Source organism: Oncorhynchus mykiss, chromosome 13 (assembly GCF_013265735.2).
Source record: "Oncorhynchus mykiss isolate Arlee chromosome 13, USDA_OmykA_1.1, whole genome shotgun sequence".
Taxonomy (NCBI): Eukaryota; Metazoa; Chordata; class Actinopteri; order Salmoniformes; family Salmonidae; genus Oncorhynchus; species Oncorhynchus mykiss.
Window position 1 is genome coordinate 23,070,718 of NC_048577.1, and position 26,571 is coordinate 23,097,288.

Below are 26,571 nucleotides of genomic sequence, written 5' to 3' on the forward strand. Positions count from 1 at the left end.
TTGCAAGAGTTCAATCCGATATCGAGTTCAAGTCAAAACAAAAAGGTATGTTTACTCTTGGTTAAAAAGTAACTTGTTTTTCTCTCAAAACTGCAGTTCCCTTTGTGTATGAGCAGAGATTACAAATACTGTAATCCTATACTGACATCTAGTGTCATTTTCAAGTAACATGTACTTTACAGGCAATCAAATTCAGGCTCATTCAAGTTATGGATATAATCAACAGGTTATTAGCAAAAGCAAGGCTGGATTATTTGGACACAAAGTCAAATAGACTGTTAAAACAGATATTTTTAAGTCATATTTATTTGTAATTTATTTGCCATATTTATCCTCTTTATATGGTGTTTATTTTGTTAGGTCAGCTTGACACATCGCAATCTCAGATGGAAGTGATTTGGGCTTGAGGGTGTACTCCATCTTGCCTGGTTCTAAGAGAAAGACAAGACACAAACACATTTGTCATTTTAGTTGTGAGAATATTAAGGGCTCAACTAAACAGCTTTGGGAAGCTTTGAAAATGTGATGGCAGCGACGACAACACGTTTTACTGGGTTGTGTTCATTTGTCATCAAACGGAATAAAATGGACTGAAACACGGAGAGACTACCGACACGTGTCCAGTAAGAAACACCCATTTTCGATTTACGTAGTAAAATGTTTTAAAACTTGCATGCCATAATGAACGTGACCATGTTATTTTGGTACGAAGGGCCTCACCTTTAAAGCATTCTGGGGTATTGAGTGTGCCGTCGATGCACTGACTTGCTACTGGAATGCCACACTTCAACTCCTTGTTCAGACAGTAGAACACAACAGGCTCACCGTGAAGGACTCTATTGGGTTTCAGATCCCCAATCCAGATCTTCTTGGCGTTGTAGAAGATGCGACCTCTGTTGATGTTAACTTTACAGGGGGCTGCGGTAAAGCGAGGACAAGCAAAGCAACATGACTCTCAGTTTAGCATTGAATATCATTAAATGTAATAGATCATGGACATATACAATAGGTTGGGAGAAACACATGGTCAGCCACACAGCAGCGACCCCGGATAAGGTTTGGGAATGCAGTGCTTTGCTCAAAAGGCTCTCATTACGCAATCATTGCAGTCACCAAATATGAAATAAATGGTTGCCGATACACATCGAATCCCATGCAAGTCAACAAGCTGGTTCGATATACAGACACACACAAGTGACATTCCCACAAGAGTAACAACAGTGCAACCTGGTCTATGACTCAATGGCTCAGATGTGAACTTTCCCCAATGCACAGCAGAGGAGGCTAGTGGGTGGAGCTATAGGAGGTCATGCTCATATTGCAATGGCTGGAACGGAATAGACAGAACCTAGTCAAACGTGGTTTCCATATGTTTGATACCGTTCCATTTAAACCATTCCAGCCATGACAATGAGCTCATCCTCCTATAGCTCCTCCCACCAGCCTCTATGTACAGCTCTAGGGTCAGCTTCCCCTCCTACAATCATAATCTTAACCATTAGCGGGGGAAATGCAAAACTGACAGAAGATCAGCGTCTAAGGGCAACTTCACCCTACACGGACTCACCTCTACAAACGGGCAAAGTGGACCAGTTGCCTGTATTCTGACACTGTATTTCCTCAGAACCGTCCAGAACGTAGTGTTCCTGGCACTGGTACTTGACCTTCTCCTTGTAGCCGGCCTCCCTCATCACAGCAAAGGTGATGATGCCATGGTCTATCGTTGGTGGGATGGAGCAACTCACCTCTGCAACAGGTCAGAAAGGTAATGGGCTAGTGAAAGTGTATTAGCAATGCAATATTGTCAGGATTAATCTAAATTACAGAAATAATTTTTAAGGCATAAACAGAGGAACATGGCGACAGGATTATGCAAATTGATCAATTATCCTCGCTTGGAGTGGATGAACAGTTAACAATAACCATTTTAACCAGAATCATCGTCAGGGCCGGTTCCAGGCATCAGCGGTTCCCATGCCGCTAGTGCCCCCTCCCATTTTATTTTATTAGTATTTATTTTTTGGAATCTCAACTTACTGTTGAGAGTTAAGATAATAGAATACACAAAGTGCAAGTTCGAAATTTGGTTGTGCATCACTCAATTAACCATGTCAGCTAACAAAGATTGGTAAATTAGTCTAGCCAGCCATCTGTCCGAATAACTACCAGGCACGCAGGGCACGTGCCCAGGGGCCCTGACCTCCAAAGGGCCCCTATTGATTTTGTTAGTCACGCTCACTCAGATATTATGAACATGGCATAAGTAATGGCAAAATGTGATCTCCACCCCATGGATAAATGGGAGAATTGCAGGGAATTAACCATAAAACATTTGGGAGGGGCAACCAAATCTCACATAGGGCTCCAAAAAGGCTAGACCCATGTAATAATGGGCCCCCATAAGATCAATTTATCAGTGGTTCCACCAGATGTCACTCAAAAACTTATCAACCAATGAGATTTGTTCATGATGGAACAGACAAACCATTTGGCATGTGCTGCCACTGTCTGCACCTACCCTTGCATACCGGTGGCTCAGTCACGTTTCCACTGGCCAAGCACGATCCTCTCTCGTTGCCAATGGGAGCTCTTGGCGGCAAACACTCATACGTCCAACTCTGTCCGTACTGGATTTCATTGCCAGTGAACTTCTTATTGTCATAGACAATTTTGCCATGCTTCGGTGCTTGAGGCAGAGCACAACTCACAGCTGCAGGGAAGAAATATTTTAAATAATCAAGACTATATTGACATATTTAGACAAACAGTGGAGAAAAGCAAGGTTACGTTCTGGAGGTATAGTATACCTTTACACATTGGTGGTGGTGCACTGAGGGTACCATCGTGTAAACACACGCTCTCATTGGCTCCTATCATGACGTACCTGAAGAACACACATTCTTATTGGTCTGAGATGCAGCGAGTCAGCAAAATGTAGTCAGAACTAAACCGCACTGTATTTCCCCTCACCCGTCATCACATGTGTAGTTGAGTACACTCTTGAATGGCACGTCAATCATCCCTGGCTTTTGCATAGGCTTGGGGAGAGGGCACATCTTTGCTGTGTCAAAAATTGATTAGCTTCATGTGGATATAATTTATGCATTTCATGTTGTACATTTTTTTTTGGGGGGGGGGGGGGGGGGGGGGGGGTCCTATATCCCTAGCCCCTTGCTAAAGTATGGACTGTCCAGGTGACTTTAGGGTTCCAAAATTCTCAGAAACATTCCCAAAATTCCCAGGTTTTCCAGTTGGAAGATTCCTTGAATCAGCGACTTAATAAGCAAGAAATCTGGAATCCTCCAACCAGGATTTGTGGAAAACCCAGCAATCTACCTGAATTTTTGTGAACATAGGTGGACTTATGCTTTACATTGTGTAATGGATGTTTTGCGAACGGGGTGGAGCTTACGAGAACACACAAGGTCCAGTTTGGTCCACTCTCCCGAGGCAGAGCAGGTGATCCTGGCAGTCTTGCCGGTCCCAGGTGTGTATCCACGCTCGCACGCCAGGGTCACCTCTTCTCCAATCTCATACACGCGCTTTAGACCCAATGCATCTATACCGTCGGTCACAGGCGGACGGCCACACACTGAGGAGAAATGTTACGATGTATATGATATAAAAAACACAGACAAAATACGGCTAAAGCATAGGCCACTGAATCTTGTGAACCAACACTGTAACATCTATTCTGTCATTGAAAAATGACTGCATTCAATTAAATCCCTTGCACTGTACCTTTCTTGGATGTCACGGACGTATGCAAGGCAAGCTGACAGAGCAGCAGCAAAGCCAAGGTTGGGTTCATCTTCCGGGGGAGGGTTGAGAGAGACTGTGTCCGTTCTTTCGGGCAGTGGACGGTGAAAAATGTAGATGGTCCATTCAAAAGCCCAGAAAGTCTGAGCCAATGAGATGGCCGGAATTAGGCTTCCAAATCGATTGAACCCAAAGTTCAAAGCACATGCATATTTACTCTGAGTTGAAGGATAACTTTCACTCAGCACACTACACAGACACGTACACCCACACGACAATGACTCCGAATCATAAAATGTAGCAGCTGTATGAAATGCAGGTTTCATTCATGCAATACTAATGCTAAACTCTTTTTTTTTTTTAAACTGTCATTCAAATTTGATTTCGAAAGAGGGAGGTTGTGCAGTCTTGCCCTGCCTGTGTCGTTCAGATAGGACAGGTTACGCCTGAGTCAGATTATTTTGGCTATTGCCCAATGTGCATACTGTTAATCTACTACTAATGTATTAGCGTTACAATGGCACAACTATTTACATCTACACTTTGAGCACTAACACCCGTCTTGCCTTCTGCTGAAGTCCTGTCCTTACGGCTGCTACAAGGCTAATTATTTGTATGCCACAGGTCAACATAGTCTACCAGCCTACAGTGGTTGCTCAACCACAAATTGAGATGATGCTGCGGGACTGTCTATTTTTTTCCCCCCTGCCCTATTTTCCCCCCAGCCACCAGTCATAGTGACAACAGTGGTAGGTGGATCGTTTGTCCAGATCTGCAATACCGATCATACCACACATAAAAGCATTCAAAGCTGCGTCGATTTATAGTACAAAATCGACAAGAAGCAATAGGAATAGCTGATAGCCAGCGGAGAGGCATCACTGCAGCATGAAAGTACAGTAAAGACAGGCAGCTCAAAACGTCTTTATCAGGGCACATGGCGACGCCACCGGAGGCAGATGGCTCAAAACGTCTTTATCAGGGCACATGACGACGCCACCGGAGGCAGATGGCTCAAAACGTCTTTATCAGGGCACATGGCGATGCCACGGGAGGCAGATGGCTCAAAACGTCTTTCTAAGGGCACATGGCGACGCCACGGGAGGCAGATGGCTCAAAACGTCTTTATAAGGGCACATGGCGACGCCACGGGAGGCAGATGGCTCAAAACGTCTTTATAAGGGCACATGGCGACGCCACGGGAGGCAGATGGCTCAAAACGTCTTTATAAGGGCACATGGCGACGCCACAGGAGGCAGATGGCTCAAAACGTCTTTATAAGGGCACATGGCGACATCACGGGAGGCAGATGGCTCAAAACGTTGTCTTTATAAGGGCACATGGCGACGCCACGGAGGCAGATGGCTCAAAACGTCGTCTTTATAAGGGCACATGGCGACACCACGGAGGCAGATGGCTCAAAACGTCTTTATCAGGGCACATGGCGACGCCACGGGAGGCAGATGGCTCAAACAGTCTTTATAAGGGCACATGGCGACGCCACGGGAGGCAGATGGCTGAGAACGTCTTTATAAGGGCACATGGCGACGCCACGGGAGGCAGATGGCTCAAAACGTCTTTATAAGGGCACATGGCGACGCCACTGAGGCAGATGGCTCAAAACGTCTTTATAAAAAGGGCACATGGCGACGCCACGGGAGGCAGATGGCTCAAAAGGTCTTTATAAGGGCACATGGCGACGCCACGGGAGGCAGATGGTTCGAGTCTCTGCTATTTATTATCCAAGGGGCAGGCAAGAGAATGGTCGTGGACAGGCATAAGATCATAAACAAGGTCAGAGTCCAGGAGGTACAAGGTCAGGGCAGGAGGTACAAGGTCAGGGCAGGAGGTACAAGGTCAGGGCAGGAGGTACAAGGTCAGGGCATATAAGCGATAAGGAAACAGCATGAGCACGGAAAAACACGCTGGTTGACTTGACGAACGAGCCACAGATAAACAGGGAACAACCGGAATAAATACCCAGGGACTAATGGGGAAAACGGGTGACACCTGGAGGTGCGTGGAGACAATCACAAAGTCAGATGAAACAGATCCGGGCGTGACTCCCTTATTGATCTTGTTTCGGGACAATACAATTATCCTACATAGACTAGCCTACAACGCAATCAATAATTTCTTCATAGTTTTAAAGTGATTACAACGTCCTACAATAGGCTGCAGTGAACATGTCATTAGAATAAAGACGCAAAATCCCTGTGATTTGAACGTTTCATTCCAAGTGGATCTACTCTCGATAGTTTATACTGGTCTAAAGAGGAACAGTAGCAGGCCAGTCTGGCTGTATTTAAAAATATATATATATGATAGTGAGTCTGTTGCAGATTATCATTCTCCAAAATCGTCCTATAATAATGTGGCCACGTATGCTCCCGGCAGTTATTCACGAAAGTTGAACACGCATTCCTTTCCAATCAGAGCGGCTATTCCTCACGCACATAGAATCTAACCCTCCAATACAACCTAAATATTTCTCATTTAACTTTTAAAATATATTACCTGTTATATGTGACATAAACACAACCAGTCACAATGTTTTAATCTGATTAAGCTACATCAAAAGTCTTCCCCAGGCATACTCACGTTCGACCAAAATCAATTTCCTGCTTTCTCAAAATGGCTTGACATTAACCAGGTATCCAGCCAGTACATGATGGATAAAAAAAAATTGATGGTAACAGCACATTCATTGGAAAACGTTCGAAATGTTGACAGAACAAAATACGCCAGACAAGGTGGGTTCTTTTTGCATCATTAAAATTCGTTATTCGAGAAATGGCGTTGGAAATGCTTTTATATTGGTAAAATAACTATCATATTGAAGTAAATTTGGGAGTCATGTGATATGTTGTGTGGTCCTCCCACTAGGTTTCAGGAAAGCATGCAGTTTATTAGGTTTACAAATTAAATACATTCTAATGAACTTCACAGGGTGATGAGCTTGATGCTCCTTTCAATAAATATCGAGGGTCTTATTCTGGTGATATGATGCTTGGTTGCCATTTGACAAATCAAAATAATCTCGCAATTTGGTCCACAATAATCTCATCATGTAGTAGGCTATATCTGCGAGCTATTGCATAGAGCCACGTGCCAAAACCAGAATGGGCACATTCGCTAAACCTACGCAAACAAAAAAAATTGTGACACGTCCATCAGTAGGCCTAGAGTTTAAAATGCGATGCTACATGGTAATTATTCGGTACATGGTAATTTAACCGAAAAGGTATTTTTATGTGCACTACCTATTTAAATGCACAGATGTGTATTCGTAACAAGTCTGATAGGATAATGTACATATTGTTTTTATGCAGATTTGAGCATAATAGCATGAAAATCTGTTGCCAATTGGATGGAAACCTAGCTATAGACACCCTAAAGACTCCAGTGTCACTTTGATTATGCCTGCATTTTGGTTCACCAGCAGCACCAAACATAAAAAATAAATAAGCTACAGACCAGACAAAACAACCTTGTGAGAATTGTACTCCCCACTCATACTCATCTGGATGTCGAGCATTTTAAGCAGCTAGCCGGGAAAAAAAAAGAGTACGATTAATTAAATGTGTTCTAGTCCACAGCATTATCACAGACTCAGCCCCTGGGTACCTATCCAAATATTTTTCATTTGTTAGTGATGTTCTCCAGCAAAATACGAGAGGCAAAGGCTCTAATATTCACTGTTTTAAGTATAAAAAGAGTATCGGGTAAGTACACAATTTAATATACCGGCGTTGTTGAGTGGAACAAACTACCACAGCAATTCAAAGCCATACCAACCATAACCACTTTTTAAAAGAATGTCAAAATATGGCTAATGTGGGAACAGTAGAACCTTTTTTGTCTGTATCTATGTATGTATCTATTTGTGTATGTACACTACCAGTCAAACGTTTTAGAAGGCCTACTAATTCAAGGGTTTTTCTTTATTTGTACTATTTTCTACATTGTAGAATAATAGTGAAGACATCAAAACTATGATATAACACAAATGGCATCATGTAGTAACCAAAAAAGTGTTATATATTTTATATTTGAGATTCTGTAAAGTAGCCATCCTTTGCCTTGATGACAGCTTTGCACACTCTTGGCATTCTCTAAACCTGCTTCATGAGGTAGTCACCTGGAATGCATTTCAATTAACAGGTGTGCCTTGTTAAAAGTTAATTTGTGGAATTTCTTTCCTTCTTAATGCATTTGAGCCAATCAGTTGTGTTGTGGCAAGATAGGGGGGTATACAGAAGATAGCCCTATTTGGTAAAAGACCAAGTCCATATTATGGCAAGAACAGCTCAAATAAGCAAAGAGAAACAACAGTCTATCATTACTTTAAGACATGAAGGTCAGTCAATAGGGAAAATTTCAAGAACTTCGAAAGTTTCTTCAAGTGCAGTCGCAAAAACCATCATGTGCTATGATGAAACTGGCTCTCATGAGGACTGCCACAGGAAAGGAAGACCCAGAGTTATATCTGCTGCACAGGATAAGTTCATGAGAGTTACCAGCCTCAGAAATTGCAGCCCAAATAAATGCTTCACAGAGTTCAAGTAAGACACATCTCAACATCAACTGTTCAGAGGAGACTGTGTGAATCAAATTGCTGCAAAGAAACTAATAAAAGGTCACCAGTAAAAAGAAGAGACTTGCTTGGGCAACATGAGCAATGGACATTAGACCAGTAGAAATTTGTCCTTTGGTTCTGGAGTCCAAATTGGAGATTTTTGGTTCCAAACGCCATGTCTTTGTGAGAGACGTGGTGTGGGAGAACGGATGATCTCTGCATGTGTATTTCCCACCATAAAACAATTCAAGGTTCACATTCAAGGTTCACTTAACCAGCATGACTACCACAGCATTCTGCAGCGATACGCCATCCCATCTGGTTTGCGCTTAGTGGGACTATCATTTGTATTTCAACAGGACAATGACCCAGGACACCTCCAGGCTGTGTAAGGGCTATTTTACCAAGGAGGAGAGTGATGGAGTGCTGCATCAGATGTCCTGGCCTCCATAATCCCCAGACCTCAACGAAATGGAGATGGTTTGGAATGAGTCGGACCGCAGAATGAGGGAAAAGCAGTCAACAAGTGCTCAGCATATGTGGGAACTCCCTCAAGGCTGTTGGGGAAGCATTCCCGGTGAAGCTGGTTGAGAGAATGCCTAGAGTGTGCAAAGCTGTCATCAAGGCAAAGGGTGGCTATTTGAAGAATCTCAAATATAAATATACATTTGATTGGTTTAACACTTTTTAGGTTACATTATTCTATGTCTTATTTCAAAGCTTTGATGTTTTCACTATTATTCTGCAATGTAGAAAATAGTAAAAAAAAATAAAGAAAACCCCTTAAATGAGTAGGTGTTTTAAAACTTTTGACCGGTAGGGTATTTGTGTAAAACAAAATAGGGACCACAGTGGAAATACGTTTTTAATTGACAAAACAATCAATCAATCAATAAATCCAAACTGTGCAGTGGCAATTTGATGAACGGAAACACAAAAAGGTTTAATGACATTCAGAGATTGTCAAACCAAGCCTTCTATACAGGGTAAACCTACAAGATAGGGAGGGATATATTTTCAGTTTTCCGGGATTGACATGGTCTATTTATTGTGGTGTTGAATACGCAAACCATGCTATTGGAGCGCCTGAGGTCGGTACGGTTTGTTTATTGGTTATGTGATGCCTTGGCACAGAAACCTGTTGGTGGGAAATCCGTTACATATATTTTATACAATTCTAAATATGACATCAAAATGTTGATAATCTGATTTCCCGCTAGCTTGATCATTGTCTTCAGTTGACTCTGATCATAGTGTAAGCCTAATGAAATAGGAAGAGAGAGTGGGCTCGTCTGTGGTGGTCGGCGAACCCTCAGTCGTTGACTGTGCCACAAAAGAACGCTGATGTGCAAAGTCAATATCCACGTTTAGAAACACAGGTGTCGCTACACTGCCCTACATAGGCAAAACACAATAACCACGAATTTGGTAAAAAAAAATATTTTATCTGTTGTAATAGCCAGGTATTATCTGATTAATGTGGTATTTGTTCTTCTGTCAGGAAACTAAGCAAGTTGATCAGAATATATCATGGTGTATCAGAAATTGCTGTCTGTCTAAACAGAAAAATACTTTTCAGATTTTGCAGTAAAAACAACTGTGTTGCCTTTGTTGGGCAGTATTGTTATTTGTGATCGTAAACATTAGGGAAGGGTCATGTGAAAATATGATCCTCCCCCCCACAGTAAATGTTGAACCGTCCCTAAAGACTTCAGAACAAATGAATAAGCCACACATAACAAACACATTGATAATGGATTAAAAAAAATGCGATGACTATGATCCGTGCTTTGAATTAGGCGAAATAGCTACTCATTTTGGGTGCCGGCTCTGTTTTCATTTAGGTGCAGGAACTCCATAAGAAACACATTTGAGCCAAGTCAAGCACTGACTACGATATGACTGAGATGTCGTTTCTCTTCAAATAACTAGGTTGAACCCAAACATGTGCCAGTATCTTTTACGCCACTGGATGACGCTCCAATCTTCCAAATTCCAACAGCCCTCCCTCCAGGCGATTCAGTGTGGTGACGTCAGCTCGAGTGAAAGACGGAAGCAAAGCGCTCATTGTGGAGCCGTCAGTAAAAGTAGTTGTAGCGACAGCTTGGGAAAGCTCATAGATAGTACAGTGTGGTCGCCTCTCCTGCTCAGTGGCAACATTTGATTGAATAGGTATATATACACATTAGATAGAGAGGAATAACGTTGCTCTTTTTTTTCTGTGTGTGACTATGGCTGATGTTACGCAATTCAACGAGGGGACCGGGGACATCGCGAAAGGGTTTGCTCGTAAAGGAGCGTTGAGGCAGAAGAACGTCCATGAAGTGAAGGACCACAAATTCACTGCGAGGTTCTTCAAGCAGCCGACTTTTTGTAGTCACTGCACCGACTTTATTTGGTAAGCGCCTTTCCCCTCTCCAGACGGCCTCTGCCTGTTGAACGTTTGAGAACTCCGCTGTCTTCTCAACCAGCTATTCGGTTGTCACTTTCCCTACATAGCGAACTGTGCTGCACCGTTACGTATACTTTCCTTACTGGAATGGTTGGTCTACCACGCCAAATCTGGACGTCCTTAAAGCCAACGTTTGACTGTAATGTGCCTCAATGCAAGTCCAAAGTAAATTAATCCGTTCTGCCTACGGTGGGCTAGATTCGCCGTGTGCATTGGGATTGTGACAGCGCGCCTACTTTGATGTTTGTTACAAGTTGTATTTCTCCTAGTCCATGTTTTTGATACATATTTTGAAATAACTTACTGCCAACGAACTATATAGGCTCTTAAACCGAAACACAAGTAACAAGTGGTAACTATTCGGGTGGTTGAAGACCCACCCATGTTGACCAACCTTCCTCTTTTCAAAGTGGTGTTGTGTTTGCTTGACTATGTATTGATCGCTACAGAGATATGTCACCTTGAGTGAGTGAACAGAATTTTACAGTTACGACCTATGGCCGCTAAAATCCTAAGGAATGTGTAATGATCCTTGGGAAACACCTTAAACAGTTTAGGCTACTTGCTTTTTTGACTCGGAGTCTTGGAGAAAAGTGCTGTTTCTGCTTGATATTACTAACATGTTTGTGTATCTGCCTGTTTCCATGCTATTTCATTCCTCACTCTCCTCTCTTTTCACAGGGGATTTGGAAAGCAAGGATTCCAGTGCCAAGGTAATGAATGATGTCCACTTACTCAGCTCCAGTCCACCATGCAGTGTATACTCTGTGTGTGTGTGTATGTTTTTTTTTTGTTGTACTGCATTAATTCAAGAGGACCAGTCAACCTGACTTGAATAGACTAAAGAATGTTGCAATTTGTATTGGAGTTACTTACCTTTCAACGAGTTTGAGATATATGGTAGGCAATGTTCCCTCTAAACTGCACTGGCAGCTCCCATCAGACTGCAGCATTCATTTATTTTTCTTTAAAGGAGCAGTGTTCTAATTTGAGAGGGTCTTGAATAAAACATAATTAGCCAATAGGCAGAGGGTAGCATAATGTGTCTGATTCTTTGTAATAATGGTATGGGAGTAATAATGCATTTTATTTTGTAAAAGTGTTTTATTGCATCAAAAAGCACAACACAACATTTTCAATCACCACCTTGTCTGAAGAACATGTGGAGAAACAGGTTTTTTTTCCCCAAAAGTCTCATGGAATGTAGGCCTTCATTGAACACCGCACATTGGCTGCTACTGTAGGCTCAACAGCTATTTCCATGTTAAAATGTTATGGGATGCATTTGTCTCCATTGTTTTTGAGGATAGGCCACTCTGGTAGGCCTACATGATGAGCAAATAGCCACAGTAGCTTACTTGGCCACTGTTAACAGTAAATGAAAGCAGGTACAGCCTCAGTGTTCACAGTAAACACACGGCAGAAGTTGCACAGAATTCTCACAACAGTCAAGTTTGCGTTGACAAAAGAGTGTTGCAATTCTTATTGGAGTTACTGTTTGAGTATGATGTCTTCCTTACACACACACACACACTGGAATATGAAGTTGTAAATAACAGAAAAGAATGGGTAACGTATCTGTGAAGAAGCACTCAGAAGGTCTAATCACTGGATAGATGGATAGATGTTGTGACAGTTTTCTGTTTCCGACCCTTTCTTTATTCTTGTTTGAGTCTCAGGAGTTTCTTCAAATGCACTTTGAGACTTAAATCATCTTAATTGGATTTATGCAGCTAATACTAGGGAATATCTTGACATTTAGTGGTTGTTTGTGTGAAGAATTGATTGTCTGCAAAAAAAAAATGTTTTTTGAAATATGGTTATTCTAGATATCAAAGTGAGAACATTTACAATGCACTCCTCAGCTCTTGGAAAGATGAGTTGTTTTGGGGACTATTTGCTAAACATTAAATGGAGAAATTAATTAGCATACATTATTCCCAGCTGACTAACAAATCAAATCCCACATGGCAATCTCCTGGATGCCAGAGTTCAAATAGGCCTTGTAAAGAAAACAGAAATATGAGATTTTCTCTACAAAACCAAAGCCCTATGGGCCCCTGTCAAAAGTAGTGCACTACGTAGGGAATAGGGTGCCATTTGGGACTTAGAGTGGTATACTGTAGCCTGGCAGCTGAATCTGCTTGTGCTTTAACCAGGCTAGGTCAGAGGGGTTAATGGTATTTGCCTGTAGTTTGCCAAGTCTCCTTAGTCAGACTGGGTCTGTGTCTCTTCCATGTACCATCAATAATCTCAAACTTCTTGTTTACCGATTCCCATCTGCACAGTACTGTAGGTAAGTGCATTACTCAAACCTGAAGAATGTAGGCTTCCAGGCTATGTCCTCGTGCTGAGAAAAGCCAAACTTTTGTCTCAAGAAAATGTTTTATCAAGCTACCAGTTACCAGGATTTATAAAGGGTTTCTAAGCTGTATATAGGCTATATACACTGAGTACAAACATTAGGAACACATTCCTAATATTGAGTTTAACTCCCCTTTGCCCTCAAGACAGCCTCAATTCATCATGGCATGGACTCTACAAGGTGTCGAAAGCATTCCATGGGGATGCTGGCCCGTGTTGACTCCAATGCTTCCCACAGTTGTTTCAAGTTGGCTGGATGTCCTTTGGGTGGTGGACCATTCTTGATACACACACAGGAAACTATTGAGTGTGGAAAAACCCAGCAGCGTTCTTGACACACTCAAACCGGTGCGCCGGGCACCTACTACCATACTCTGTTCAAAGGCACGTAAATCTTTTGTCTTACTCATCCACCCTCTGAATGGCGCACATACACAATCCATGTCTCAATTGTCTCAAGGCTTTAAAATCCTTCTTTAACCTGTCTCCTCCCCTTCATCTACGCTAATTGAAGTGGATTTAACGAGCGACATCAATAATGGATCATAGCTTTCACTTGTATTCACTTGGTCAGTCTATGTCATGGAAAGAGCAGGTGTTCCTAATGTTTTGTACACTTAGTGTATATTTATGTATTCAGTTTTATAGTTTTAGATGGCAATTATTTTTAAAGGGTAATGTGTATACACTGACAATAATGCTGCACTAACTCAAGCAAAATCTTCACTAGCCAGATGTTTATTTTGGTTCTAAAAGCATTGTGGCCTGACCTGAAGATTTTAAATATAATTTAATAGTGTACAATTGTGGTGCTTAGAGATTGTTGTCGTAAGTCCTCGATTGTAAATCCGATTGTAAGCGACTATGGATGAAATTGTCGGATAAATGACTATTTAATGTGTCTGATATCACAAGACCGTTCTCATGCAGAAAAGAGAAACGACAGTAGCTCCTCATTTTACTGGAGACATTATAAAGGAAGTGGATCATTGCAGTATGTTATCTGCTGTCTTCATCTGTCTAACATTTCTAAAGCTGACAATTAGCTTGGCAGCCAGAGAGAGAAATGTTGGTTCGCTGGAAAAGTTATTTATTTTATTGGAATCAATACTTTTTAAAATGATTTGTAAGCATTTCCTGCATGGATGCACTTCCAATGAACTGGTGTAATACATGAGGAAAAACCCACTCTCATCCTTTCTCTAGAAGATAGGAAAATGTCCTGCTTTGCTCACATTCTTAAGGAGCAAACACTTCATTAACAACGATACCGGTTGAATGCCAGTTAAGTATGTTGATATGCGCTTAAGTGGTGTCCCCGTCGGATATATGCCATCCTCTGAACATGAATGGTAGTGTAATGTGGAAATCTTGCCAGCCAGTGCTGAGAGTCCCTGCCTCATGGTAAGTGCTGCTGCTTCAGCCAACCAGGATGATGTTAAGCTGTACATGTGATGGAAGAGTGCACTGCACATGTGATGGAAGAATGCACTGTGCATGTAGAGGGTTGTAATTCTATTGAATTGGTGATAGTTTAACCAAAATATGCCGCAAGAACCAGAATTGCCTTGTGTGTATCCCACAAAAAAGGTTCACTGTAATAAGCTAACTCTTTTTGATGAATTTAAGGAAAATTCCCCAAATTCCAGGGCTTAACTTCCCACGGAAATTTTCTGTACTGGAAAGATTCCGACCCTTTGCAACCCTAGTGTGTATACTTGTGTGTGTTCAGGTTCCTGCATGCATGTGTGTATGTATCCATACATGTGTGTTGTGTGTCTTGGAGGTGTGATGCACTCAGAGGTGAGGTGGTAACGGCCCTGCTATTCAAAAGCTGAAGGTCCCACTTAAAAATACCTGTTCTCTCATCAATTATTAACGGGCTCCTTGGAAATGGGGAGGCTCAAATCAACAAGCAGGGAGGCTTCTATTGAGTAGAGACATGATAAGCCTATCCTGTTGAGCTTTCTGTGCTGGCCTGAAATGAAGTTACATTTGATTTTCTGAAATTTTAAAATGTCTTTCTGGTATTAATTAATTTGTTGGTGTTCAACTGAACTCGACATACAGTATCTGTGTTTCCAACTTTTGTTAAATTGCTGCTTGCGAGACATTTAAAATTTGCTTGTCATATTGGTCTCCATTGTAAAACCATTAGCTGCCAATCCCCCATTCATTATTTCACATCTGCTCTATTTTGACCACCTAAAGCGAACATGGATGATTAAGAATTCAAGATCTCTTCCTATCGTTTATGGGAATCCCCAGACACTACACAGAGCTTAACGAGTTGTCAGAAACCTTAGCTCGTGGATATGATATCTCTGTTGGCTAACACTCAACAAGTATTTTCCTTGGTTTGTAAACCGACACCTCACGGTCACAGTTGAGCTGTGCTGTTGTGTCACTACCATGTTACTCGCCCTCTCCAATTTATATGTAGAGCAAATGCGACCAAAGTAAAGGTGAGGGGTGAACAAGCCCTCATGTTTACCCAAGTGCAAGTTGTCACCATGTGAGATGGTATCTGTGCCAATTCTTGTTCCCCCTCAAACAATCCTGTTTCTGTGGAATCTAATTCCACAAGTTAACCTGCAGGCGTTTGTCTTCATATGCCAATTACCATTGGAATTGCTGTTGCCACGTTGTAAACTTGTGCATGGCTCCACACCCAGCCTATATAAACTGTACCATTAAAACATGATGGCAGTCTTTCATCCAAATAGTAGGAATGTAGGTGTTACCGCTAATATTGAATGGAGGAGTTAGAGCAAGCATTCTATTGCTGGTTATTGGCCCAATTTAACATTTAAGCCCATCCAGGCACATCGTATACTGTACCAAAGAGTATATAAATTGATTCTAAACTGAAATGACCATTGAGAAGTCACCTGCTTTTAGATCTTACATAGTCTCCTGGCAGGCTTGTCCATCCCATTGATAGCAAATATTGAAACCATGTTAAACCAACCATAAAACATTGGCTTCAAAACGACCTACCTCAGATGGGCTTTTAAGTGTTTCTCTCTATTTACTACTCCTTCTCTTCCATTATGGTTGGAGTATGGATGGAGAAATGAAGCCCAGGGAATAGTGTCTTCGTGGATGGTTTGAAGGGTTGATGGATGGGTTGAATGGGGTCTCCTTTGACAGGTGGTAGTGGAGTTTACCCGATGCCTTCCAATGGTCTGTGGTTGCTGAGAGTGGACGAATAAAAGGTTTCTTCGTGTGAGAGGAGCAATCTCCTGTGTCGAGGGACATGTAGGGAACATGAATGAGATATGTGTGGATGGACAGTGTAATGGTGCCACAAAATTGAGTTTTTCATTTATTTTTTTTCTTTCTCTCTCTCGTTTGAAATGAAACAGTCCAAATTAGGTTAGATCAGTCCAGACACAACATGTTATGAAATACCTGAACAAATTTAGGTGACCTGCATATTTACATATAGAAAAGGTTCCAAAGTCATGTTCCATATATTCAAAACGACTTAACACAACCACTAACCAGGATAATTGTCACACAGTGCACCACAGACAAACCAAGCCGGTGTGTGTCTCTGTTCACCTTCATTGTGTTTGCAGACATGCTTAACCAGGTTCAAACCAAACATTGACCCAGAGGAGACGTGATAACACACTCCCTCCCGGTTCCCTGGAACCTCCCCTCCCCCTTTTTTTTTTTGATGAACCGTGTCCTCTCAAGCCGCTCTCAGATCAGGCTCCTGTGCTCCGGGCTTGTTTAGACAGTGCTAAGGGGAATCCTTCTGCATATCCTGTGTTGACGGAGGACGGAAAGGTCAACTCTACCCTGTGTCTTTACTTTCCCCCACAGTCCACCAGGTGTGTGTTCTAGTCCTCCCATCTCCCATAGGTACCGAGGACTCCCATCTCCCATAGGTACCGAGGACTCCCATCTCCCATAGGTACCGAGGACTCCCATCTCCCATAGGTACCGAGGACTCCCATCTCCCATAGGTACCGAGGACTCCCGACTCCCATCTGCCTTCCCCGTCTTTTGAAGTTTGTTTCTCAGCAGTACATTTTTCTTTTTTAGCAGGTCTCGCTTTCTATTGCTGTAACGTCTAGTTTCAGAGAGACCGGTTTTTAGGTCTAGCTCTGGATTTAAAACATTCTCAATGGAGATTCTCCATCTGTAGTGCTTTTTAGTCCGGGACTAGGCCTAATCTGTGTCCAAGAAACCTTTCCTTAGTATCCAAAACCCTTTTTATGGCTTCCGTGCGTAGGTAGGTAGTTTGTTACGGGGGACTACAGAACTCCTCATGTAACTAGTGGGTCCCGTTTCATCTATCAGACTCTATATGCTTAACATAGACAGAACCTGTACTATGCCATTACTTCTGCAAGGTACAGTTCTTTTTTTCATTTTTTTCATTTTTTTTTATTACTGACTCTTTGTTAGTGTAGAGTTTACAAATGTTTTGACCAAGACGAGTGACTGACAGAATGTGTGCTGATATGCTCTGACGCGTTGCATAATCAGTCCCAATTATGTGAAGGCGTCTGCTACATAGACAGAGGTTTACTTTCATGAAAACCATGTTTTTGGAACAATCAAACCTCAATGGGTTATGGTTCGATTATCCTTCCATGGTGCTGTCTTCATTGTAAACCCTCTGGAGGATTCCATGTACTCTTTCCACACCATATTTCCCCTGGGTTTAATTGAATAGGCCTTATCTACTCTATAATGAATGCCATCTCTTCCTTAGGGACGTGTGGTGGCTTTATCACAAAGTGCACCTGTTATCAACTTTAACAGACAGTGTTGGTACCAGTCAGTGAAGGCAGGGTTAGAGGGAGAATTTGCCATAAACAATCCCACTGCTGACACCAGTCGACAGGCAAAGGCCAACTGTGTCAACCAACCAGGGTTATGTGACTTATGCTGGCACTGTGGATTACCAAACACATTGCCCTGGGCTATGCCTATAGGCTTTGGTGGACCCAGCGCATTGCCTCGGAGGCTGTGGATTGGTTTCTTTCACAATAGGGCTCTCCTCCCCTGGGCTGAGTGCCAGAGAGCTTGGCCGCTCCAGTGCACTCTGCCATGTGTAGAGCACATGTAACCTCCCCCTCGCTCTCGCTCCTCATTCTCTCCATTCCACCGCATCCTAAGGGAAATGATCAGTAAAGCCCTCGGTTAGCGCCAGGCTCATTCTTCATGTACTCTGAAAGCTGAGGTCATGACCTTGAATTCTACCCAAGCTGATTTAGCTGCTGCTCATCACAATAGTGAAAGATAATACAGAGAGGGCTGCTAGTAGAGGTGTCTGTGTGTGTGTGTGTGTGTGTGGCTCTGTCTGTCTCTGTCTATCGGGTTAGTCATCCAATCCACTCTGATGGCAGGGGTAACCGGGCAGATTAAAGGGATGATGTGAATACGCTGTCCCCGGGAGTAAAACCGCTTAACCTCCTAAACCTTCCATTGGCACAGCCTCTAGATCCTCCATCCACCTTAGGACACACACACAACCTAGACAATCCCTCGTTTCCAGCCCACGTATGCACACAGACACAACAGCACCCCTGGCCCCTAGGGCTGAGCAGAAAGAACAGAACAGAGCGATCCTCCATTACCCTGAGAGCTATTACAGTGCAACAGCTGGATATCTAGGCTCATATCGAACCCCTCAACCACAGCTTTCTTTAGTGATGGTTATTAAAATGCTGTATATGGACTATATCTATTCATCAACTCTCCACAACTCACTTTAGTGCCGGGCATTATTAAAAACGCTGTAGACCTATGTGGACTTTCTAATAACATAATACCTCGGTTTGAAAGCGAGGCAGCGACGTCATTTCTTCTGTCCATACTAAAGTCAAATGGGCCGTGAGCATACCCGAATGGGCTGAGCCAGGCAACAACCAAGCCGGGGTCATTTGGCCCATGCATTAGTAGCCAGGATGCCTGTGTCATGGATTGCCTCTACTTTGTAAATGACTTGCCATCGCCACTGGTTAGTCCAGGGCATTTTCAGGGCTGTGTGGGTGGATTATGGCTTTAGATCCAACAGAGCTGATGTGTCTGTCTGTCTTTGTGGCCAGGCGGACATGGGGAAAGCCTGCATGGGCGGAGATCCCTTCAAAACAGCCTAAATGTGTCAATACTTCCGCTGTGTGACTTTAAGCTAAACCAGACAGGCAGCACCATGCTGTAACGGGGGATCCCCAGAGAGTTGGACCGATACCCAGCTACCCACACCGACCAGAAATGACCTTACAAGACCAACGGCCATTTTGGATTTCTGTTAAAACCTCTGTTTTTGACAATGTAGATGTACCGCATCAAAATGAAAGCCATCTGTTCATGTTGAATTAATTACTCACTAGGGGAAATGCTTTTTGATATGTGAACAGGGTACGTTAATATTAGAGTGGCAGTGAAATGTAGCCGTTTTGCGTGCCAAACATGGCCAGATGAGTGACTGTATTTCAGGGGGATATGCTTTCAGACCACCCAAGACATCTCTGTATAATGTGCAATTGAACATAATCGTGAACCAATGGACTAAGAGCTTCATTATCTACCTCTGTGCACGTTCATTCAAATCTTGTTCGCCAGGGAATTCCAGCAGGGTTGAAAATGCATCCACTGACACCTGTGTGGCATGAGATAATAGCCCCCTGTTTACTTGCTGATACATGATTGATCCGAGCCGCTTTCGCAGTATGGGGCTTTGAAGTGACTAGGCAAGCAATCAAACAAAGAAGACAGCCAGAGCTTTGATGGCAACCCCTGGCGAAAAAGGCAGAACATTTTAGTTGTTCAGAATCACTTTTCTCTTGGTCGTCTGCCTGAAATCAAATGTAACAGGTGTTCTTGTTCACATACTTTTCTTCTCAGAGAGCAAATTATGGCGGAAAAGGGAGGAGTAAGTGACAGAAAAGGGAGACTGGAGGAGAATAGACATAAGGCCCTTAGGACTATCACCAGTGTCTACTCCACAGTATGCTTTGTACTCCCGCTACTCCTACTCTAAGAATAATATTGACAATGTTACCGCTGGCATCGTACACCAGATGCCATCATACACCAGATGACATCATACATCGGATGAAAAGCTCCCTTTGCTGGACTTTGTTTTTCCACTAGCAAAGTGCTGAAGCTTTCCCACACTAATCCTTAGAGCCAGGTCCTTTGATCTTGTTGCCTTTCCCATTGAGAAGATGCATCTGCACAGTGCAGCTCTCATCCCAAAGGAAAGAGGCTGCTAGGTCTGGACTATGTTTGCTGGGGGACCTTAGCGCTTCTTCTGTCTCACCGTTATGACTTGGCAGGGCTGGTCATAACAGAATATGGTTGACAACACACAGCCACGCCAGTGGGAGAGAAAGCATAAGCGTACAGGATGAATGGGTGTGTCGAGTATGTCGCGTGTCCTGATTTGCCAGGTTCCTTCTTCGTTATGGTTCCGCATCACGTCATGTCTGAGAACAGACCTAAACCGTGTTATTCACGATAATCCACAGGTTCTCATGCCTTATTGCTAAAATATAACCAGATTTTAAAAATCTGTAATCAAATATGTATTAAATTGTACTTTTAAAGCTGCATGTATTGCGTGTATGCGTGTATTGTATGTGAACTGACAAAATTCACATAGAAATATGAGTTATAGATCTGTCATTCTCATTGAAAGCAAGAAGCGGTAGATATATTCTATGTGCGCTGTTTCTAGGCTTCCCGTTACGTTTTGTTTTGACTTCTTTTACTTTAAGTTTTGTTCACCAGCTAGAAGCAGCTAAAAATACTATTTTTGGTTATGGAATATGGATTTCACAGCGGTTTAGATGGCACAATGATTCTCTACGCTATACTTGCTTGTTTTGTCACAAACCGAAGTTAGGAGAACTGTTAGAATTTTAGCAACCAGGAAATGGCGTAGCGATTTCTGCATAGTGCATCTTTAAGTTGTCAAACTACATTAAGTTGTATTGAGCTTAAAGCCTAGAAATGACTTTCAGATACCAAGATGCTTTCTGGGCCTTTCAATGGCTCTTTTGCTTATCGCTCACCAGTATTGTGTTGTCAGACAAAGAGATGCATTGAAGGTGTCATCCAATTTGACTCATGTTTACATGGTCTGGGCTTGTACTAATGTTGTTTGCGGAGCAAAATGACTCTAGGGTAAATAGAACAGACACTCCACTCGTGGCAACTAGGGAGACGGACACTTCCTTGTAACCTTCCAATGTCAACACACATCTTATCCTCTAGATCCATAGGCTTTCTATAGAAAGCACGAATGGGTGCTGTAGCTACTGTATTTGCAACTGTCACTTGAGCCATCATTTACATAACATGACCTTACCTCACTTAGCTCTGCCTTCGGTCTGAATGTTGTGACATTTGTATGTAAAATGGCTTCCTTTTAAAGATGCAATATGCAGACAAAATTTGAATAGTTTACCTCATTTCAGTTTGTGACAAAACAGGCAGTCATTGTCTGCACAATCATTGTACCATCTGAACCGCTGTGAAATATCTTTAACATAACCAAAAATACTGTGTTTTCAGATGTTTAAAGCTGATGTACAAAACTGAAAGTAAAAGATGCAAAAACTAAACTTAACAGAAACCATAGAAATAGATTACATGGTAACAGATCTGCCGCTTTTTAGACTTGCTTTCAATGAAAATAACAGGTCTATAATACGCATTTCTATGTGAATTTGGTCAGGTCGCCCAAAATGTTACATTGTAGCTTTTAAGTAAATTATTGAAGTGTGGGTTAGGCGGCTTACAGCATATCATGCTTCTATTCAGCTGCCGGCTCTAACGGCAGCTTTTACTGTAAATAAAGTGAATCGAATGCTTTTTATAGTACGTGGACTACATCAATTTAAGGAGAATCCCTTTAGGGTAATGCTCCTGAGAAGTGAGCTTATGAGGGGTTTAGCACTCTACTAATGATCAATACCATGAGAAAATCCCTCTCTCTACTCAATGTGAGTCTCTATGAAAACATGGAGTGACACCTGCAAAATGTCCCACATCTGCCCGCAGGCCACTTTGACCATCAGCCGTATTTCCCTTACACCATTTAACACTGACCCTCCGCCGACCAGATGAACGTGGCAACATCTTCCATTTTCTAGAGCTTTCTTTCAGCCTCCATACCTACGTCCAATGATCACTGATCTCTGTCGTCCCCGGACAGAGTAAAGTCTTAACCAGGCTCTCCTGGGGCTTAGCGTCTAATGATGCTCCTCTAGAATGATTCATAGTGGATCAATACAAAGCGTCTCAGAGTAGGAGTGCTGATCTTGGATCAGTTTTATTTTGTTGTCTTTTAAATCATAACGAATAAGAGGGGTGATCTTTTTTCCTAGGCCAGCACTCTTACTCTGAGAAGCTTTCTAGACACGGGCCCTAGTTATAAGGATAGCTTGTTTTAATAGGACTCTAACCATCTACTTCATTAAGTTGTTATGACACATAAAGGGGGAAACTGGAGAGGGGTGAAATGCCCCCCCCCCCCCCCCCCGTGGGTCCAGGGATATGATGGCTGAGGAACTTTAACACTAGAACAGCTGGGCCTCGAGGGGACCCGTCTTCAACCTAATGAGCAGTCATTCTGACTGCAACATTCTAACAGTGTAATGAATGTTTCATTATTAGAGTACACATTTTATTTCAAATAACACAATGGCATTTTCATTAGTTTATGCTACTGTAGGCTATATGTAAAAACACAAATTTGAGTGTTCAATCAGTTTTATTTGTGGAGGGCCTTTTGTTACAACCTATGAAACCGAAACGACGTGTGTTTGAACATGGTAACAGCTTCTTTTTTATACTGATAAAATGAATACCCCAACCGTGGTCGGCAAGACGCGTGGTCAAATGACGAAAACAACATCCGTAGCCTAAACATCATCATACGTGTCAAGTGGCCTTGATAAATAGTGAAAACCATCACAAATTAAAAATGGCATTTATAATGAATTTAAGTGTCGATATGACAGCAGTCCATTTTGGTCAGCTTGTGCTTACATTGGGTGTGTCTGTAGTGCGTAATAGTCTCTGGCTTCCTCTTTATTGTGTCCCTGTCGTCTTGTCATTCTTCAGCACCGTGGTGTAGTACAAGTGGCTGTGCAGGTGCCTTATTTTGTGCAGAGGGAGGGAGCTCCCGACTCCCTTTGTTCATTGTGCCGGCAGATGAGGGTGAAGATAATACATTTGCCAAAGTAAGGTTCCACAAGCCTCCTTCCCAAACTCTCGGACATTCGCTCACCTGCTGCCCAATGTGGATATTTTCCCAGATATTGAATACCGTTCATCAGTTACAATTACGCACACTCTCACTGTATAGCTTAGTCCAAGGAGGGCGGAGTACACTGATAAGACCGTTTGGATTCAGTGGACTGATATAGGGTACATACCATTTTTTGAGGGTTATAATTAGAACAGATTGAGCCAATTAAGCTCGACATTAGGAAGGCGTTCCTAATGCTTGGTCTACTCTTATGCTCCCCCCTCCATATGGGGTGTTTGAGTACGCTCAGATGTGTGGTCCTTTATGAGAGGGGGAAGCCAAATTGATCCAGGTTACCCTTGAACTCAGATCTAAATTGAACTCAGGCTTGTAGTTGCGTGTCATTTAATTTGTCAAATATGTAGGCCTAAATAACTGATAATTCACAACCTTGTATCTTCCACATTATAATCAGAAGGTAAGACATTAGACATTGTCTCAGTTGTAAATGTTCTGTTTCACCAGAGGCCAACGCTCAAATCCTCAGTATCAGTCAATCGTAGCACTGCGTGTGCCTGACTGTTGTCAATTCCACCGACCTTTTCATTAATGGTCCTCTATTGAGCTGATCCAGGAACTGCTCTCATCTCGGTTTCATGTATCTGAAGTGGTGTCTAGTGTTCTCAGGTGGTCCTAAGAACCTTTGCCATTGTTCTGCTCCCGTAGTCGATGATGGGGAAGCTGTGTTAGGCTAAGCTTCTGGGAAAAATACTTATAATATCGGAAAGCACTGTGGGCGCTTTTGTTGCAGGGAGAGTACATTTTATTAAGTGAAACTGAAAGAAGGTGAAAGGTTTTTTTTATGAGCTCATGTTGTTGTTTTTTTAACTCAAACGTCATCAAGACTGAATGCTATATCAAAAAGAGACCAGTTGAGGATTAATATCGAAATCCTCTCTATTAATATCTAAATCCTCTCTAAAAGGCTTCACCTTTTCCATTTCCTGGAACAGAAATGTTCCTTTAAGCACATTGTTCATCAAGTCCCCGAACATATCACTCTAGCTCCATTTGACAGATTAGATGTATGGCTTGTTCTGGGCTATTGTATGGTTTAGTTTGAAAGCCATCTGAGCATGGTGTACCATTTAAAAAAATAAAATACAAATTGGTTAGCTGTAACCACTGTAGGGACTAAAGAGGATCGCTATGACTACTGTATTAGGCGCTAACGAGGGCAGCTATGACCACTGTATTAGGAGCTAATGAGGGCAGCTATGACCACTGTATTAGGAGCTAACGAGGGCAGCTATGACCACTGTATTGGGAGCTAACGAGGGCAGCTATGACCACTGTATTAGGAGCTAACGAGGGCAGCTATGACCACTGTATTAGGAGCTAACGAGGGCAGCTATGACCACTGTATTAGGCGCTAACGAGGGCAGCTATGACCACTGTATTAGGCGCTAACGAGGGCAGCTATGACCACTGTATTAGGAGCTAACGAGGGCAGCTATGACCACTGTATTAGGCGCTAACGAGGGCAGCTATGACCACTGTATTAGGCGCTAACGAGGGCAGCTATGACCACTGTATTAGGAGCTAACGAGGGCAACTATGACCACTGTATTAGGAGCTAACGAAGCCAGCTATGACCACTGTATTAGGCGCTAACGAGGGCAGCTATGACCACTGTATTAGGAGCTAACGAGGGCAGCTATGACCACTGTATTAGGAGCTAACGAGGGCAGCTATGACCACTGTATTAGGAGCTAACGAGGGCAGCTATGACCACTGTATTAGGAGCTAACGAGGGCAGCTATGACCACTGTATTAGGAGCTAACAAGGCCAGCTATGACCACTGTATTAGGAGCTAAAGAGAACAGCTGTAACTACTACTGGACCAGGTTGCTCACTTCCTCAGCCTATTACCACACAAGCTACCTAGTTATGAACTGTACTTTAGCTGCTTTGCTGGCAGTGCGATCTGAAGGAAGAATGACAAGACATTGCTTACAATCTCATTACAACATGTTGCATGCCTCGAATACAATTGAATGAAACTCACCAGTCGTAAATGGAATCTCGATATTGGGGAAATGACATCTGGAATGAAAATCATTTCCATGAAAATGGGGCATATGGAGATGTGGAAATAGCCTACAAGGGCATTTATTAGCAATCTGTTTGTAGATAATGCAACGTTGTGGTGAATAATATTCAGCGAACAAGCCTAGAAGATTGAAGCCAATTATGCTTCCCCCGCTTCCAGAAGTCACAACGATGCCATTTCCATGTTATCTAAAACTTTGGCCTGTGAGCCTATATGACAAGCTGCCAGCCAATTAAGCTAATATTTTTAGCCTGAAAAGTACATATTTGTCAAAGCTAGCCAACCTCGCTCTTCCAGTCTGTAGCTGACATTGAGGCTGAGGTGGAGGGATGGTGCGAACAGCACTATCTGGTTGACTAGCATAGCATAGTGTAGCCTAGAGTATCATCGTGTTGTCTACAATAGCATTGGCTAGCATAGTGTAGCATAGCGTTGCCTGGCGCTGCACTGGAGCCTGCTCTGTGACATTCCCCAGTATTAGCGGTGACAAAAACCAGGTGCTAATCTGAGCTGCTTCCCCAAGCTCCATTAATTACCTGCTAGCACTCTGCTCTGTGTGACAGTGAGGGGCTTTGGGGAGGAACGTCATTGTTGTTGCTGTTGGGGCTGATGTCTGTTTAACATCAAACTCTTCATTTACACCTGTTAGCAAATTCTAGTCCAGCTTTTCTCTCTTTTTTTTGTATCGTGTTCTCTCTCTCTTCTCTCTGTTTCACCTCTACCTTTACTTTGGATAATATAGCATGAGTTTATACACTTCAATCACAACGGCCTAACACATTTTTCCTGCCATTTTGTTGAACAAATGCTTTTATGCCATTCTCAAAACACTTCAGCTACGCTGTTTAGGGGGTAAATGTCAGACAATTTTATAGACTGTGGTTGTTTTCCCCTTTTATTTATTTTACAGTCTCAGTTCTAACCTCACTTCTTGCCCTGATCAGATTGCGAAGAGTTGCTTATGTCTGTGTAACTAGGGCCCAGAGTAAAAATGGTCGCATGGTCAAGAACAATTTTTAAGTATAACCATTATGCACTAATTTGATGATGTTACTCTCTAATCTCCCATCCGTTTATG

The 26,571-nt window shown here is 42.6% G+C and overlaps 2 protein-coding genes across 2 annotated transcripts in view; one reads left to right on the forward strand and one right to left on the reverse strand.

Moving 5' to 3' along the window:
* Positions 1 to 288: 288 nt before the first annotated feature.
* On the reverse strand, positions 289 to 6,392 carry LOC110485976 (beta-2-glycoprotein 1). Its single transcript, XM_036940642.1, has 9 exons — positions 6,361 to 6,392; positions 3,742 to 3,902; positions 3,413 to 3,592; positions 2,971 to 3,061; positions 2,808 to 2,884; positions 2,519 to 2,710; positions 1,568 to 1,747; positions 721 to 918; positions 289 to 431 (listed from the first exon to the last, which is right to left on the reverse strand). The coding sequence occupies exons 2-9, from the start codon at positions 3,809 to 3,811 to the stop codon at positions 349 to 351; spliced, it is 1,071 nt and encodes a 356-aa protein (XP_036796537.1). The 5' UTR covers positions 3,812 to 3,902; positions 6,361 to 6,392; the 3' UTR covers positions 289 to 348.
* A 3,553-nt stretch (positions 6,393 to 9,945) lies between these two features.
* LOC110485978 (protein kinase C alpha type) overlaps positions 9,946 to 26,571 on the forward strand; it is a 244,639-nt gene continuing 228,013 nt past the window's right edge. The window contains exons 1-2 of the mRNA XM_036940643.1: positions 9,946 to 10,736; positions 11,472 to 11,503. Coding sequence (XP_036796538.1) covers positions 10,570 to 10,736; positions 11,472 to 11,503 — 199 coding nt within the window. The 5' untranslated portion in view covers positions 9,946 to 10,569. The remainder of the gene's footprint in view (positions 10,737 to 11,471; positions 11,504 to 26,571) is intronic.

What these genes read in the sequence shown, in the direction of transcription:
- LOC110485976 (XM_036940642.1), bottom strand. Translation starts at nt 3,811, where the DNA reads ATGAACCCAACCTTGGCTTTGCTGCTGCTCTGTCAGCTTGCCTTGCAT. An exon ending in GTCCGTGACATCCAAGAAAG is followed by an intron (nt 3,593 to 3,741) that starts GTACAGTGCAAG and finishes ATTTCTCCTCAG; the next exon opens with TGTGTGGCCGTCCGCCTGTG. An exon ending in ACCACCACCAATGTGTAAAG is followed by an intron (nt 2,711 to 2,807) that starts GTATACTATACC and finishes TCTTCCCTGCAG; the next exon opens with CTGTGAGTTGTGCTCTGCCT.